Consider the following 14,180-nt stretch of genomic DNA (forward strand, 5'->3'; position numbering starts at 1 on the left):
AATTGGGTTTCAACAAAATACTTCATTATAATGTGTAATCCACCTATGTTTTTTCCTTCCCACTTCTATGAAATAAATGCTAATTTAATAATATTCAAATACTTGTATTTGGTTCAAATCCAATTGAAAAATAGAAATAAACAGTAAATTTATGTTTAAAATTCGTTAAGTAGTTTTTCTAACAAAAATTAAATAATATTTAATGAAAGTTAAATAAAAAACATGTATACAAAATTTTTTAAAATTTTTACAAAATTTGTTTAATAGCAACTTGTGTATTGTTGTCTTTTTTTCTTTTATTTCAATAAAAAATAAAATAGAATCATATTTGGGTTTTTTGTTTGTTTTTTTTTTAAATTATAAATTTAAACTTTTTTTTTTGTTTAAGTTTACACTTTTTTAAAGCATTAATCAAAGGCATTATTTTAAAAATAATAATAAACTTAAATTAAACAATAATTAATTAAAAAATATATGTATAATATATTATGTTATGTTTGCATGTATGTATGTGTTATGTTTCTAAGTATGTACGTATGTAATTAAAAAAACTGAAACTATTTTTTTTTCGTTTATAAAGAATTGCAAATGTTTTCCTTTCAAATTTCAAGTTAGTGGGGGTTTCCCCAACTACATTCGAAAAGGAGAATCTCTTTTGTTTTTTGTTACTAGACTTTAGATTTAGTTTATGTTTTATTACTTAAATTCTAAGCAAGAGCACGTGGACCGTCTATAGGCATTGCATGCAAAACTTCATCCAATAATTGTAGAGCACGATGCAAATGTACCTCAATCCAACAAGGTGTTTCTTTGATCGATTGTCGTGGGTAATCAGGTCCCCAACCTTTAACAAAACTTAAACGTAAAATACACAAACGCCTTAAATCATCGACTCCAATGCCAGCGGCCGCAGAAATGTCTAAAAATTAAAAATATTTCAATAATTTGTATTTAAACTTAAATGTATGTGCTTACTTCTTGGCGGTGCTCCCAATTGCGAACTTGGTAGGCCAGCGACAGCGGCTGCTTGGGCGGCAGCTGCTGCCTGAGCATTACTGGCTAGGGAGTGCATTTGCTGATGACATTGTCGCAAATCAAATACCTAATATAATGAATATATTATTATTAATCAAAGACAACATAAATATTTAATTTGTTTTTCCAATAATCACCTTAATGCAAGCAGCGGGATAAATTTTATGTACAGCATCACCAGGCGTACGACCAGCCTCACGATCTAAATAGTAACTTTGTACAAATACAGAATTATCGCTAAGGCAACGTAACCAAACGTCACCTTCGCCACGTAAATCTAATTGGACACCCTTGCCAATATGTAATCTAAATTAAAAATTTTAAATATAATTAACAAACGTTATTTTATTATTTGTTTTTCAATTACCTTGCCCTTTCCGATTGTTCTTGACGATGTACATTGCTAAGAGCACCCAAACAAAAGCGACTATCACCAGAGGGATCCACATAACCATCAACTTTAACATTTGGTTTGGCTGAGGGTACTTTAAAGGTTTCACCCACTTGAGTGTCCAATTCGAAATAAGCAATGGAACACCAATATTCAGGAGGAGGTTGTCGTGACAATAAACGTGGTGGTTCTTGAGGGGGCATAACATTTATATTGTTCCCTAGCAAAATAAAAGAAAATAAATGATTATTTATACAAAATTAAATCCAAAAAAGCGACAATCTCATACAGTAGCCTCCTGGTAGTAACGTTCTGGGATCTGGCGGTTGCATGGCCTGTGTGTATGTTAAAGTACTTGATCCTGTCCAAGTACCAGCGGCTGGTGTGTTATTTCCTGGCACTCCTCCCGGGGCATTAGGCTGATTAGAATTTTGAGCACTATTTCCAGTCACTTGTTGGCCATAATTTGGTTGGCCGGGCGGTTGTCCTGAGACGTAACCGTTTTGTTGCATATGAGGGGAGATGGGCTGCTGGCCTCCGCCACTGTTGAGAGCAGCATTAAATTTGGCTTCTGCTACATTGGGTATTTGTGATGTTGTGGGTGAATTGTAGTAGCCATCCTGTTGTCCACCATTCGGTGGCCCATTTTGAGGGCCAGGCTGTTGAGGCTGTTGCATTCCTAGACCAGTAGGATCGTTGGGAGAATTCGCTTGACCATGGCCATGTGGTGGACCACCATGACCATTTCCTTGAGGATTCTGAGGTTGTGGTGGTGCCATCACGGGACCTGGATTCATGGGTCCAGCCATTTGCATGGCATGACTCACTGTTTCAAATAAAATTAATGGTAATTTGAGTAAGTAAGCATATAATTCTTATAACAGAGTTAAAGTGAGACAAATAATTTTAAATGGCAAAATAATTGGTGTGAAACGAAAAATAAAATGTAAATTTAAAAAAAAATTAAAACTGAAATCTGCCTTACAAAGCGAATGTTGTTGTGTTTGTGCAGTATGTTGTTGTTGCTGCTGCTGCTGCTGTTGTTGTTGAGATGGGTTTTGTTGCTGTTGGGGTCCAGGTGGCTGTGATTGCTGCGGAGGCTGCTGTAAAGCCTGTGATGGCTGAAGTCGTGGCGGTGGAGGCACCATCCACGAATTGCGTGCTCCACCGCCTTCATTTGGTTCAATTTTTGGTATCGTACGACCCGCCACAGCAGCAGCAGCGTACATAGCAGCGGCATTCATGTGATTTGGATCAGTAACTAAATCATCATTATAAAAACAACATAAACGAAACCAAAAGAAAATTCAACAAAACAAAAATATAAAAAAAAATCATAAAGTAAAAGCAAACAATATTTTTTGCAAAAGATTTTCGTACCTGGTCCCTGTGGATAACCATAGCCACCACCGGGTGGTCCCACCATTTGTGAGGGATGATGCTGTATGGTGCCAATATCATTGCCATCAATATCCATGCCACCCACCAGTGGTCCAGCTGAGTATTCATCTTTTACGAGACGACTGGGTCCCGATTGTAAACTAAGACCAGATAAATCAATGCCCGGCGATACAACACGTTCATAATGATAAGGATTAACACAAACTGAATCACATTTGAGATCAAAAGCGAATGCACAATATTTAACATGTTTCAATTCATTTTTATGCAAATCCGGCCAACGCCATATGCGAGCATAAATAACATGGGGAAAGCCCTTACGACCAGCAACCTAAAATTTTAAAGGAATAATGGTTTAAAAAATGTTATTTTTTTATTTATTTAGAGGTCAAAGGTAAATTAAATAAAGACAATGTAGAGGTAAATTTAATTTTGTTCACTCTATGTTTTATTCAAAATGATTTTTGTTTTAAAATCTTTGAATAACGCATTTTTACATTTTTATTTGAACATTTAATTAAATAACAAGTAAAGGGTTGTGCCGAATTTTATGAAAAAAAAATCTGTTTAAAAATATTTTTACAGGTATGAGGCTCAAACTTCTATTTTTCTTTAGCAAGATTTTTCTTTCTATCCCGCAACTTTACTACCTTATACAATAGGATTCGCTTTTTTTTTGCCAAATTCGATTGCGCTTATCGAAATATTATTTATCCTTTAATCTTTTAATGTTTTTTGTATTAATTCTTCATTTTCATAACTTAGGTTATAACATTTTAATTTTCGGTGTGAACCTTTTTGTGGAAATGCCCATATGAATTTTAAAATGTATATCATAAACACAATTAAATGCATAAAAGGAAGTTGAAATCTAATGTGCCCATAAGCAGGCATTACATACGCGTCAATGAATGCAATCAGTACGTGATCAGCATAAGCAAACACATGTATAAATATGTATTATTGTTCATAAACAAACAAATGAATTAATGGAAAAATAATGAAGAATGTATGATGTTTCCAATAAAACAAATTTTTTAGTAAAACGTTTGTACAGCATCGAATAGATATCATTTATGCATGGATTATGTGTACGCTACCGGCAAAACATAAAACGGTAATTGTAAATAAAAAATATAAACATTTTTTTTAGAATTCGTCTAGACTAAACGATCGTGCTGAAAGATATACTCGTATTATTATTATATTTTACCCAGATGATAAGAAAAAGAAAATAAATATCAAAATATGTACATACTACAAACGGAAATACCCTGAATGATTGATTGAGTCACTACTGCTTACCTGTAGACGTCCGTCCAATGTACGTTGTATGGTTACGCATTTACTGGGATGGGCCCCATTTGTGGTAATGGCAGTGATAAGAGAATCTAATTCGTCGCGTTTTTCTTTTAGCTTTTTTACCAATGACTCAATGGCACGCTTGGCAAATCCTTCGCTTTCACCGCCCTGACGATGACACATCAACGAATGGACAATACTAAGACAAGCATCTGCTGAAGTGGGGGCATTAGAAGGAGGTGGCGGAGGCATTTGTACAATATCACGAACTAAAATAAACAAAAATTGTAGTATGTAGTAGTAAAAGAAAACATTGCAATTGCTTGTATTGTTGATAAAAAAAATTCGACTTACTATCTTGAGGACCCACACCGGCATACATATGCCCTGGTCCCACACCAGCTGGACCTACGGGAGACACTCCTACGCCTGGGCCACCATTTGTAACGCCACCAGCACCACTACCAGGCAATCCCACCATGCCTGCGTAGTCCTGGGGCCCTAGGCCACCACGGCTATCCACTTTGCCGGCGTTTGTATTGTCGCCGTCACAATAACTGTAGCCCGTCGCTGCCCACAAAGTGAACTTGTTTTTTTAAGCTCTTTTAACAAAAATAATACAATGTTTACTCTAATTTCTTTACAAGTCTTTTTTCAGCAATTGTTATAAATACAAAATTAAACACGCGAATAACAGAACAAAACAAAAACTTGTCAAAACCCCTCTACACGTTTCTCAAATTCACACACACACAGCCAATTAAATACACAATTTCACAAGTTTGTTGATGCCAGTTTCAAACAAACAAAAAAAGGAATTTTACAATTTGTTGTTTTTAATTTCTCTTTACAATGGGATTTTTCTTGATTTTCCGTTTTATTTATGTTTTGTTGTTATTGCTGCTGATACTGTTGTTGTTATTATTTGTTTAGTATTAAAAAAAATCACAAACAAAATAAACGAAGATTAATCAAGAAGCTGAAGCATAGAAAGAAATGGAAAAAACTTTTTACACATACACAAATTATTATATGCCGCTCTTTTTCGCACTTATACTTTGATAGGATTTTCTTTGTTTTACACAATCGCAAAAATCTATTTTTATGCACAAATTAACGCAGCTTGTGGCAATTTCTTGCATTTTCAAACAATTTTCCTGAAATTTTATGCCCAATTTTTCACATTTTGTTAAATATTTTTAAACTATTTCACAATTTCCTGAAAATTCTTAGGGTCTTCTTCATATATGTATGGTATAAAAAATTCCAATTGGAATAAATTTCTTTTCACCTCTTCCTCCTAACAGGTTTAATAAAAAAACACTTTTTTTCTTTATTTTATTGCAAAAAACAGATAAACTTTATGCTTCATGTATAGCACTAAGGAAAAGCTTCAATAAATTTATTTTTATTTAATTAAACTTGCATATTTAAAATAATTTTGCACTATTTATTGTAACAAGCAGCTCCGTTAGCAAGTAATTTTCTTTGATTTTTCTTCTTTACTTTTCCTTTTAAACTTATTATTCTCATTAAGATATTCAGCAAGAATTTTTTGGTTTAGTGTTGTTAAGTTGTCAGCACTGTGTTTCTTGCTTTTGTGGTGTTATACAACACTGGATTAGACAAACATATGTTTTTGACAGTTGTGACGTCATAAATGAACCAATAAAAATAAACTTTGAAAACTATTTATATAGACACCAACAAATTTAATACAATTTAAAAAATTATTCAGAAAAAGTTATCTGAAACATAGTTTAATCAAATTTGATTTCAATTAAATGTCTATAGATGTTTGCTAAAAGGTATAGGTTTGGCAAATTGATATCAAATTTATTTTATTAAGTTTTGTGCGCTGTAACTATGTATCTTTTTGTTTAATATAGTTTACAAAGCGTTCGTCGAGTTAGTTTATCGTATGCCTTATTTAATAACGTACACAACAATTTAGCACGCTCTCCTATAAAGCCAACAATATCAGTTGGGTATCATTATCAAACCCAACAACGTAGATTTTGTCATAGAACTACTTGGACTTTTGATTACAATTTGCAAGCGATAACATTAGTTAACACAAATTTTTGCATCATCAGCCGACGCGTGTCGTCACAGTTATCTTGTGTCTCAATGAAAATGTTAAATTATTTGCCATTTTTTGCTAGCGGTGAAATTGTTTCCGGATTTGGTCGCGGTTCCAAAGAGTTGGGCATACCAACAGGTAAGTTGTATAATTTTTATGCTAATTAGACATAATTTTAATTTATGCATTATGTATTTAAATGGTTTTCAGCTAATTATCCCTTGGAGGTAGTGAAATCTTTACCGGAATGTTTTAAGCCCGGAGTTTACTTTGGCTGGGCCAACGTTGACAATGGACCTGTGTACAAAATGGTCATGAGCATCGGCTGGAATCCTTTTTACGACAATAAGGAAAAAAGTATAGTAAGTAACAAAATATGTATTACGTATACATATGTACATATTATTTAAACACAAAGTGCTTAATTAAATGACTTGGCAGTTTGTCGTAACTGAATACTCAACATGTCACTTAAAAATTTATTGATGAATCTTTTTTTAATTTAATAGATACAATCACTTAACGGTTGCTTTACTTTCTTTCCCCCTTTCCCTGATTAGTTGTTTATATGTACATATGTAACTATGCCGTGATGCCAATCTTATCAATTAAAAGCGTGAAAACAATTGACTGATATTGTTAATTTTCTTAAATATTTGTTGTTGGTACATTTAATTTTACATGGCACAATGACAAACGCACAGATGGCTAAACATTTTTCAAACAATCGATAAAATTCAATATTCATATTAACTAGTTTAAATCTGGAAATATTTTTAATTCGTTTCGAAAGAGAACTTTTTTTAAATCCGAATGTACCTATAAAAACAAATTTAATCCAGTATTATTGTCTTTATTTTCTCTAAATATGAATATCGATATAATTTGTAATGTTAATCATCCTTATATTTCCTTTATGATCATAAAAATTTAATTAGTATTAAGTTAAATCTTGAAAAATTGCGTAATTCGTTTCGAAAGAGAACTTTTCCAAGCACAATGTATTCTTTAAATATGATTATACTTAAAAGTTTTAATTTTAAGCATCTTATTAATTAATTTAAGAACTTAAAGTTTTATTAAGTGGAACTACTAGAAAAGTTAATTTTCCTGGTTTAAAAAACATGTTTCTGTTTTTTTTTTCACACAGAGAAAATAGTTTGCTTGTGATGACAGAATTTATTGCTAATCAAATGATTTAGTCTAAATGATCGAATTGTTCTATTGTGGCTTAAAAATTTTGGGTTGACGTGACAGAAAATCGATTATTTATGTCGTAATTTGTCTGTGTCAACATATTTTCTGTTGCTAGTATCGAAAAAATCTATGTATACAATCAAAACATTCGATTGGGTGCAAATCAAAACGAATCCGTTTTAAATCTTCAAGATCGGCTCATAATTATTTTTTTTACAAAAATTAATAGATATACTGTCGATTAATTACTAGTTAACACATAACCAGACTTCGTGTTAATGTGGGTAAGGCTTTTTTCATATTAATTTAAAATAATTAAAAGCATAACTTTTAAAATAATGAACAATTTCATTATCTTTTATGATTTAAACTATTTCCTTTTGATGATATGATTAAATATTATATTTTTGGATTAATTTTTGATAATATTTAACCTTGACTTTTGTGAGATATACATACATATAAGACATATATATGTACATATATGTCTTATACTCGTAAATTTAAAAATAAAACTTCCAAGTTTTTTAGAAACAAATTAAATTATCTATAGACGCAATGGGAATAAAGTTATCAAAAAATTCTTTAACAAATTTCATGGAAAGCATTAGATTTATTAAAATTTAAATATTCTTGAAAACTATTAAGATAAAAAGAAATAAGATTACTATATTCGTCTACGCCAAAATTTACTATTTATAACGATCCAGATTATATACAGCCCAACTATGAATAAAAAATTCTCCGGGAGTTTTTCCCATTGAATTTGAATAGGAAAAATGGGAAAAGGGAAAAAAACTATTTTTTATTCATAATTGGGCTGATCAATTGTGACCCATTAAGGGGTCACAATTGATCAGCCCCTTCTCGAGCCCCGAAATAAGTTATGTCCATACATGATTCATACACTAATATATCCGCTACATACCCGGTTTGGTTGCTATTTAAATCGAGAAAATCGGGTTTTAACCTATTTTTGATCTATATCTGGATTACTGAGTCATTAGTATAGACAATATGGATATCTAATGATAGATATTTCAATGACCTTTGCAATGACTTACAGTGCCGAACTTAAGTATTGGCACAGGATGCTCATTGTACTTTAAGGTCTATTTAGAGGCAGTATTGTAGAGATTTTTAATAAAAAAATATATTTACCAGATAGACTGTTGAATTTCCTATAAAATATAACCAACTTCATTTCAACAATTTAATACCACTATTTATTAATAACAAAACAACATAAAAAATACTTCATTTCAATGGACAAAATTATGGGCACACTTCATTAAAAGCTAAAAAAACATTTGATTTAGGAAGCAACATTGCAAAATTTAGTATATAGTTGCAAGTGATTTTTACTTTATAACTGCCTCGAATATCTTAGGCATGAATCCACCAACTTGTTTGTGACATCTGACCCAATACTTTGCCATTCTTCAACTAATTCCTTTTTCACTCGCTTATCTAGCTCTTCCCACAGAGGCTCTATTGGATTGAGATCCGGAGATTATGGAGGGTGTGGCATGCGAAATATTGTATGAAAGCCGAAGGCCGAATTTTTGGGGTCATTGTTATTTTGAAAAGTGAAAGAAAATGGTAAAATTAACTTTTCTGCACTTTTTCTGAGGTGTATCCACATATTTCACTTTTTCCATTATTTCGTCAATGAACACCAGCTCTCCAACCCCTGCAGCGGACATACAACCCCACACAATTACCTCTCCAGCACCATGTTTTACTGTTGAAGCAATATTTTGTTTTTCCAGCTCTTTATTGGGTTTTCTCCATACCATTTGACGGCCATCAGAGCGAAAATTATTAATTTTGCTTTCATCAGAGAGTAGCACTTGGTGCTAAAAATCATGTGGCTTACGTAAATTCCTAAACGGCATATTCTAAACACTTCTTTTGGTTCACAGATGAAATAAATGGTTTACGTCTAGCAATACGACAACTATAGTCTACTCTATAATCTCAGCATACGATTTTCCTTGATTGTGCAAGTGAAAAATGATTTTGCGCTCAGATTCTGTTGTTTCCTTTATTTGTTAGCTATTTTCAGCAAAATTGATAATTATTGTGCAAATTTTTTACAAATTGACATTAACAGTTTTAGAAACGAAAACTGTTAAATAAAAGAAGATAAAATGACATTTTCTATGAACAAAAACTGGATAGATTGATAAAATTTTAAGAATCTGGTTAAGTGTGCCAATAGTTTTGTTCGACGGAATTGGGGAATTTTTCGTCTTTTTATTATTAGTAAATAATATTGCAAAATTGTTGAAATAAAGTTGGTGGTATTTTGTAGGAAATTCATCAATCTATCTGATAAATATATTTTTTTATTAAAAATGTCAACAATATTGCCTTTAAATCGACATTAAAGTACAATGAGCATCCTGTGCCAATACTTAAGTTCGGCACTGTATATAAAGTCATAGTAAGTCGGACCTACAATGGGACAAATATTTGTGAACCCGAATTCGTTGTACTCCATGAAAATAAATTTTACGTCTTTATTTATTTTCTCTCCTGTTTTTGATTTTTGCAGTTAGATATTTTTTTTAGCTGTTGACAGTTAGGAAATATTTTTACAAAAACAAAATGCATGTTGTTTTTTGCATAGTCAAATTTGTTGTAGAATTGGGGCTACCTGTAAATTAATTCGCCTAGTTTTTGTTTTTTAGCATATTTTGCCATTTTTGGGATTTCATTTGTAGTGTAGCACTTATACACTAATATAGCACTTCTACTTTAAACATTTAATATTATTTTTTCTAATCAAATTACTTTTGAATTTCTGTTAAATTTTTTTTTTTAAAAATATTTAATAAAATAAAAATACATTTTTTTATAAAAAGAAAACCTCTACACATTTTTGTTTATTTGAACAAATTTCTTTTTACAAGTACATATGTATGTTTTTAAAAGTATTTTTAATTAAAATTTCCCAGGAATTCCCGACAATTTTACGGGAAATCTAGTGAATTCCCGTACCCAAGCCCTAGTATCAACACATGTGTAATTTTGTTAATAACACATATTTAGAGTTAGGTACCGTTGTCTAAGAATTGTACTATTTTTTATACTTTGACCTTTCACTCATGGTGAAGTTTATAAAAATATTTTTTTTATTCATTTCATTCATTATTTAAATAATACCATATACGATTCATACAATATTTTTGCAATTAAATAATGAATAATAGTAAAACTAAAACTAAAAATAACTAAAACTTAAAAAATGATCCTTAAAGAAGTGGCCACTTAAAACCGGTACGGATTAAAGCGAGCATAACTTTTAAATGAAACAACGTATGTTAACATTTTATATATGAAATTAAAGATAATTTATTAAGCTTTAAAAAAATTTAACTGTAGGTTTTTTGCGAATAAATTTTCTGGATTTTCTTTTTATGTTTCCCATTAATAGCGGCACAACTTTTCTTCCCACTTCTACCGTTATTCCAGCATATTTATTCCACTTTGTTCTCATCAAAATCTGGTTATTTACTGTACCTGCACTCGTTTTCACTTAAAGTTTAACAATTGCCCAATATATCTGGATTGGCCGAAGATTTGGGCAATTTTTTTAATGGATGTGTTTTGGTATAACATCAATATTATTCTCATTATACTACTTCATAGTTTTATTTGAGTAATGACAACTTGGCTAAAACTTTGTATCAGATGTGTGATGTCTTATAAATCGCTTTTCCAAACTCTCTTTTTATATATGTATAATTCTGAAAATTCTTTAAAAACATTTCTGAAAAGCTTGACTCTTCAAACCGCAGCTGCGGATTGCCTGCCAAATTAATATTTTTGTCCAATTTTACGTATTCATATTTAACCCGACAAAGTCGGATTTTCTAGATATTTGTTCACAATTTTATCTCTAGTCTTTTTCCATTGTGGTTATACTTTTTAAAACTAAACATAATGACTTGCAATTCATTGTAGAATAACGGTAGATTTGTTATTTAAAACATATGTAAATCCTTTTCCATTTTGATAACAGGTGGCGTTGTTATGATTACAGTGCGTATCGATTTTAAGTGGCCACTTCTTTAATTGAAAAAAAAGGAAACAAATATAGCAACTATTTTTATGCAATCTGAAGATATGTAGTTAGTTGAGCAATTACTTAAGGTATTTATAGACGGCAATACTGAGTATTAACACTTTTCAAATTTAAAATATTATTGAAATCAGTCGGTATTTCAAAAAATCGTTTCGAAAAAACATTTATTGTTTACACGATATTATTACAAATATTTTATTTCTTTGCTGATTGATATTTTTCTGAAAATTTTATTTTATATTTTCTTGACATTTTTATTTGCCTTATTTGTTTTTATAAATACATACCCGATACATATGAAAATAAAAAGTTTTTCAAAAAAAAATTTATTTTTGAAAATCTAATACAAATTTTGTTTAGACGATGAAATTGTATTATGATACTTGAGTTTATGACAAATATTAATACTCAGTATTGCCGTCTATAAATACCTTTAATGATATTGAGTACATATTTAACAAAATATTATTCAATAGTTTTCCAGTACCTTACTTTATTTCAAGTTTTAGGATCATTCAAACCTAAAATATACACCACCATTTTTTACTACTTCCAATAAAAAATTTTATAAGAAAACGGACGAGTATTGTACATCAGAAGGTAGAAAAAATACATAAAAAGTCGGTTAATGTTCAGGTCTGGAGAGGATACATTATTTACTTAACTCATTGTTAAAGAAAATTTAATTGAGTTCAATAACCGCAGAACTTTAATTAATAGATAGTAATAGATTCTTGGGTATTATTTGTATTAAATTGTAAATAAGAATCAACAATAACTAACATAATAATTCTGTAAAATATCAATAAAAACTCCCATTTTTATTTCAGGAAACACACATTTTACATGAATTCAATCGTGACTTATATGGCTGTTTACTTAAAGTTGGCATTGTTGGTTACTTAAGGCCAGAACAAAATTTTAAATCCCTGGATGATTTAGTGGCCTGCATTAAGAATGACATAGCACATGCCGAAGATGTACTCGAATCTAATGAGATATATAAACAATTACAAAGTCATCAGTTTTTCCTTGAAAATAGTCGCCAGACGAATGACAGTCATACAAAGAATACAAGTAGTAAAAGTAATAATAGTACATAGAAAAATTTTATGTTCGTAGTTTTTTTTTAGGTCTATTTTAAATAATCTTACCTCATAAATTACAATTGGTTTAAATTTACTTTATTTAACTCTGTTTTTAGTACTTAAGAACTCGTTTATCCCTATGTTTTTATTAAATTATTCAATTTCTAGTGAACTTAGCTGTATACATACATATATACATACATGTGAAACATAAAAATTGTCAATGGATTTATATTTTGACAAAACTAAATCAATTTTTATTTGAATGTTTAATTAAATGGTAATCGTAATTTGGTAAGTAAACATGTCATGGCAAACACGTATGATTGTTATGATTGTGCGAAATTTCGCATTTTCGCAAGGGCCAAAAACGGTGACCTGAATTACGTTATCAAATTTCAAATACATACATATATCGTCCCCTTAATAAAACAATAGTTTTTTTTTGCCATTTCGAAATAATTGAGTTTAAAAATTTTGTGTTAGTAGACATCTGAGCAAAAGTAATATTTCAATTGATCTTTTGACCCACTTTGTGGAAGTAAAATTTCACCAAGTTTTGACCACATATAGAATCAGTTATGTATGTAGATTCCTATAATGGTGTATATGCTTATACACTATTGTTTTATTGAGGGAACGATATGAATGTAATTAATATAGTGAAATTAAATATACATACATACGAGGAGCCGCAGAATAAAAGGTACTTTCTTGACCAATTACAATTTTTGGGAAATTGAGTTATATTTATATCGCCCCCTTAACAAAACTGCATGAACCTGAGAATAGCAACAAGTTTCTTACTTATCAATAGATACATCTGCCATAACTGCCATAAGTCACCACATTAAATGTCAAGGAAGTTTGTTATAAAACCACTTTTATATCGGAAAAAGAACCTGTTGTTAAAAAAGTACGTTTTGTTTAAAACAAAATTAAAAAAGTACGTATTTATGTGTGTTTATTGAATATTTTTTACTTAGTAAAAAAAATTTTAAAATTGATTGTTTCATAAGATTTCAATCCGCAATTCAATCCGAAAACGAAAATGTTCGAAATTGTATGCTAAATACATTGTAATTCGAAACGATTCCTTTCGAATCGAATTAAGCTTGGAATTCTTCGCCGAATCAGAGGAAACATGTGTGCCATGGAATACATAACTATTCTCGAAGACTCATACATTCCCAGTCTAGACATATTCGGTTTAGATCCAGGACAATATGACACCTTTATGCAGTACAACGATCCTAATCATACTGCTAAAATCACAAAAAAAATGGTTCCCAGTCGCCGGATTTGAACCCTATAGAACACCTTTGGTCCGTTTTGAAAAGACAATTTTTTGCTGATAAAACCCTATCTAAGGCCTTAGATGAACTCTGGGAGCGTGCCATTAAACCTTAGGAAGTAATTGATCGGGAAATGCTAACAAATCTTGTAAAAAGTATGCCAAAGAGAGTTAAGGCAGAAAAAAAATGCACATGGAGCACACACCAAATATTAGGATCCAAAAGATGACGAATTCTCCAACCGCGGTCATATTTTTTCACATTTGGAACACTAAATTAATATCTGTATAAACAT

The 14,180-nt window shown here is 30.8% G+C and overlaps 2 protein-coding genes across 3 annotated transcripts; one reads left to right on the forward strand and one right to left on the reverse strand.

The window, feature by feature from the left end:
• Positions 1–234: 234 nt before the first annotated feature.
• Positions 235–5,338, reverse strand: Med (Smad/Smad4 homolog Medea). 2 transcript variants are annotated; one of them, XM_065512888.1, is made up of 9 exons: positions 4,484–5,337; positions 4,133–4,398; positions 2,807–3,158; positions 2,412–2,687; positions 1,716–2,252; positions 1,403–1,646; positions 1,173–1,341; positions 976–1,102; positions 235–919 (listed from the first exon to the last, which is right to left on the reverse strand). In XM_065512888.1, exons 1-9 carry the CDS (start codon positions 4,608–4,610, stop codon positions 708–710), a joined length of 2,310 nt encoding a protein of 769 aa, XP_065368960.1. In that variant the 5' UTR covers positions 4,611–5,337; the 3' UTR covers positions 235–707. The 2 variants fall into 2 exon arrangements, with proteins under 2 accessions (XP_065368960.1, XP_065368967.1); XM_065512895.1 differs by lacking the exon at positions 2,412–2,687 and having other exon boundaries at positions 4,484–5,338.
• Positions 5,339–5,790: 452 nt separating this feature from the next.
• Positions 5,791–12,840, forward strand: Rfk (Riboflavin kinase). Its single transcript, XM_065512905.1, has 4 exons — positions 5,791–5,937; positions 6,019–6,350; positions 6,423–6,574; positions 12,333–12,840. Exons 1-4 carry the CDS (start codon positions 5,924–5,926, stop codon positions 12,603–12,605), a joined length of 771 nt encoding a protein of 256 aa, XP_065368977.1. The 5' UTR covers positions 5,791–5,923; the 3' UTR covers positions 12,606–12,840.
• Positions 12,841–14,180: the final 1,340 nt, after the last annotated feature.

The sequence above is a fragment of the Calliphora vicina genome, chromosome 1 (genome assembly GCF_958450345.1).
Source record: "Calliphora vicina chromosome 1, idCalVici1.1, whole genome shotgun sequence".
In the NCBI taxonomy this organism is placed as follows: domain Eukaryota; kingdom Metazoa; phylum Arthropoda; class Insecta; order Diptera; family Calliphoridae; genus Calliphora; species Calliphora vicina.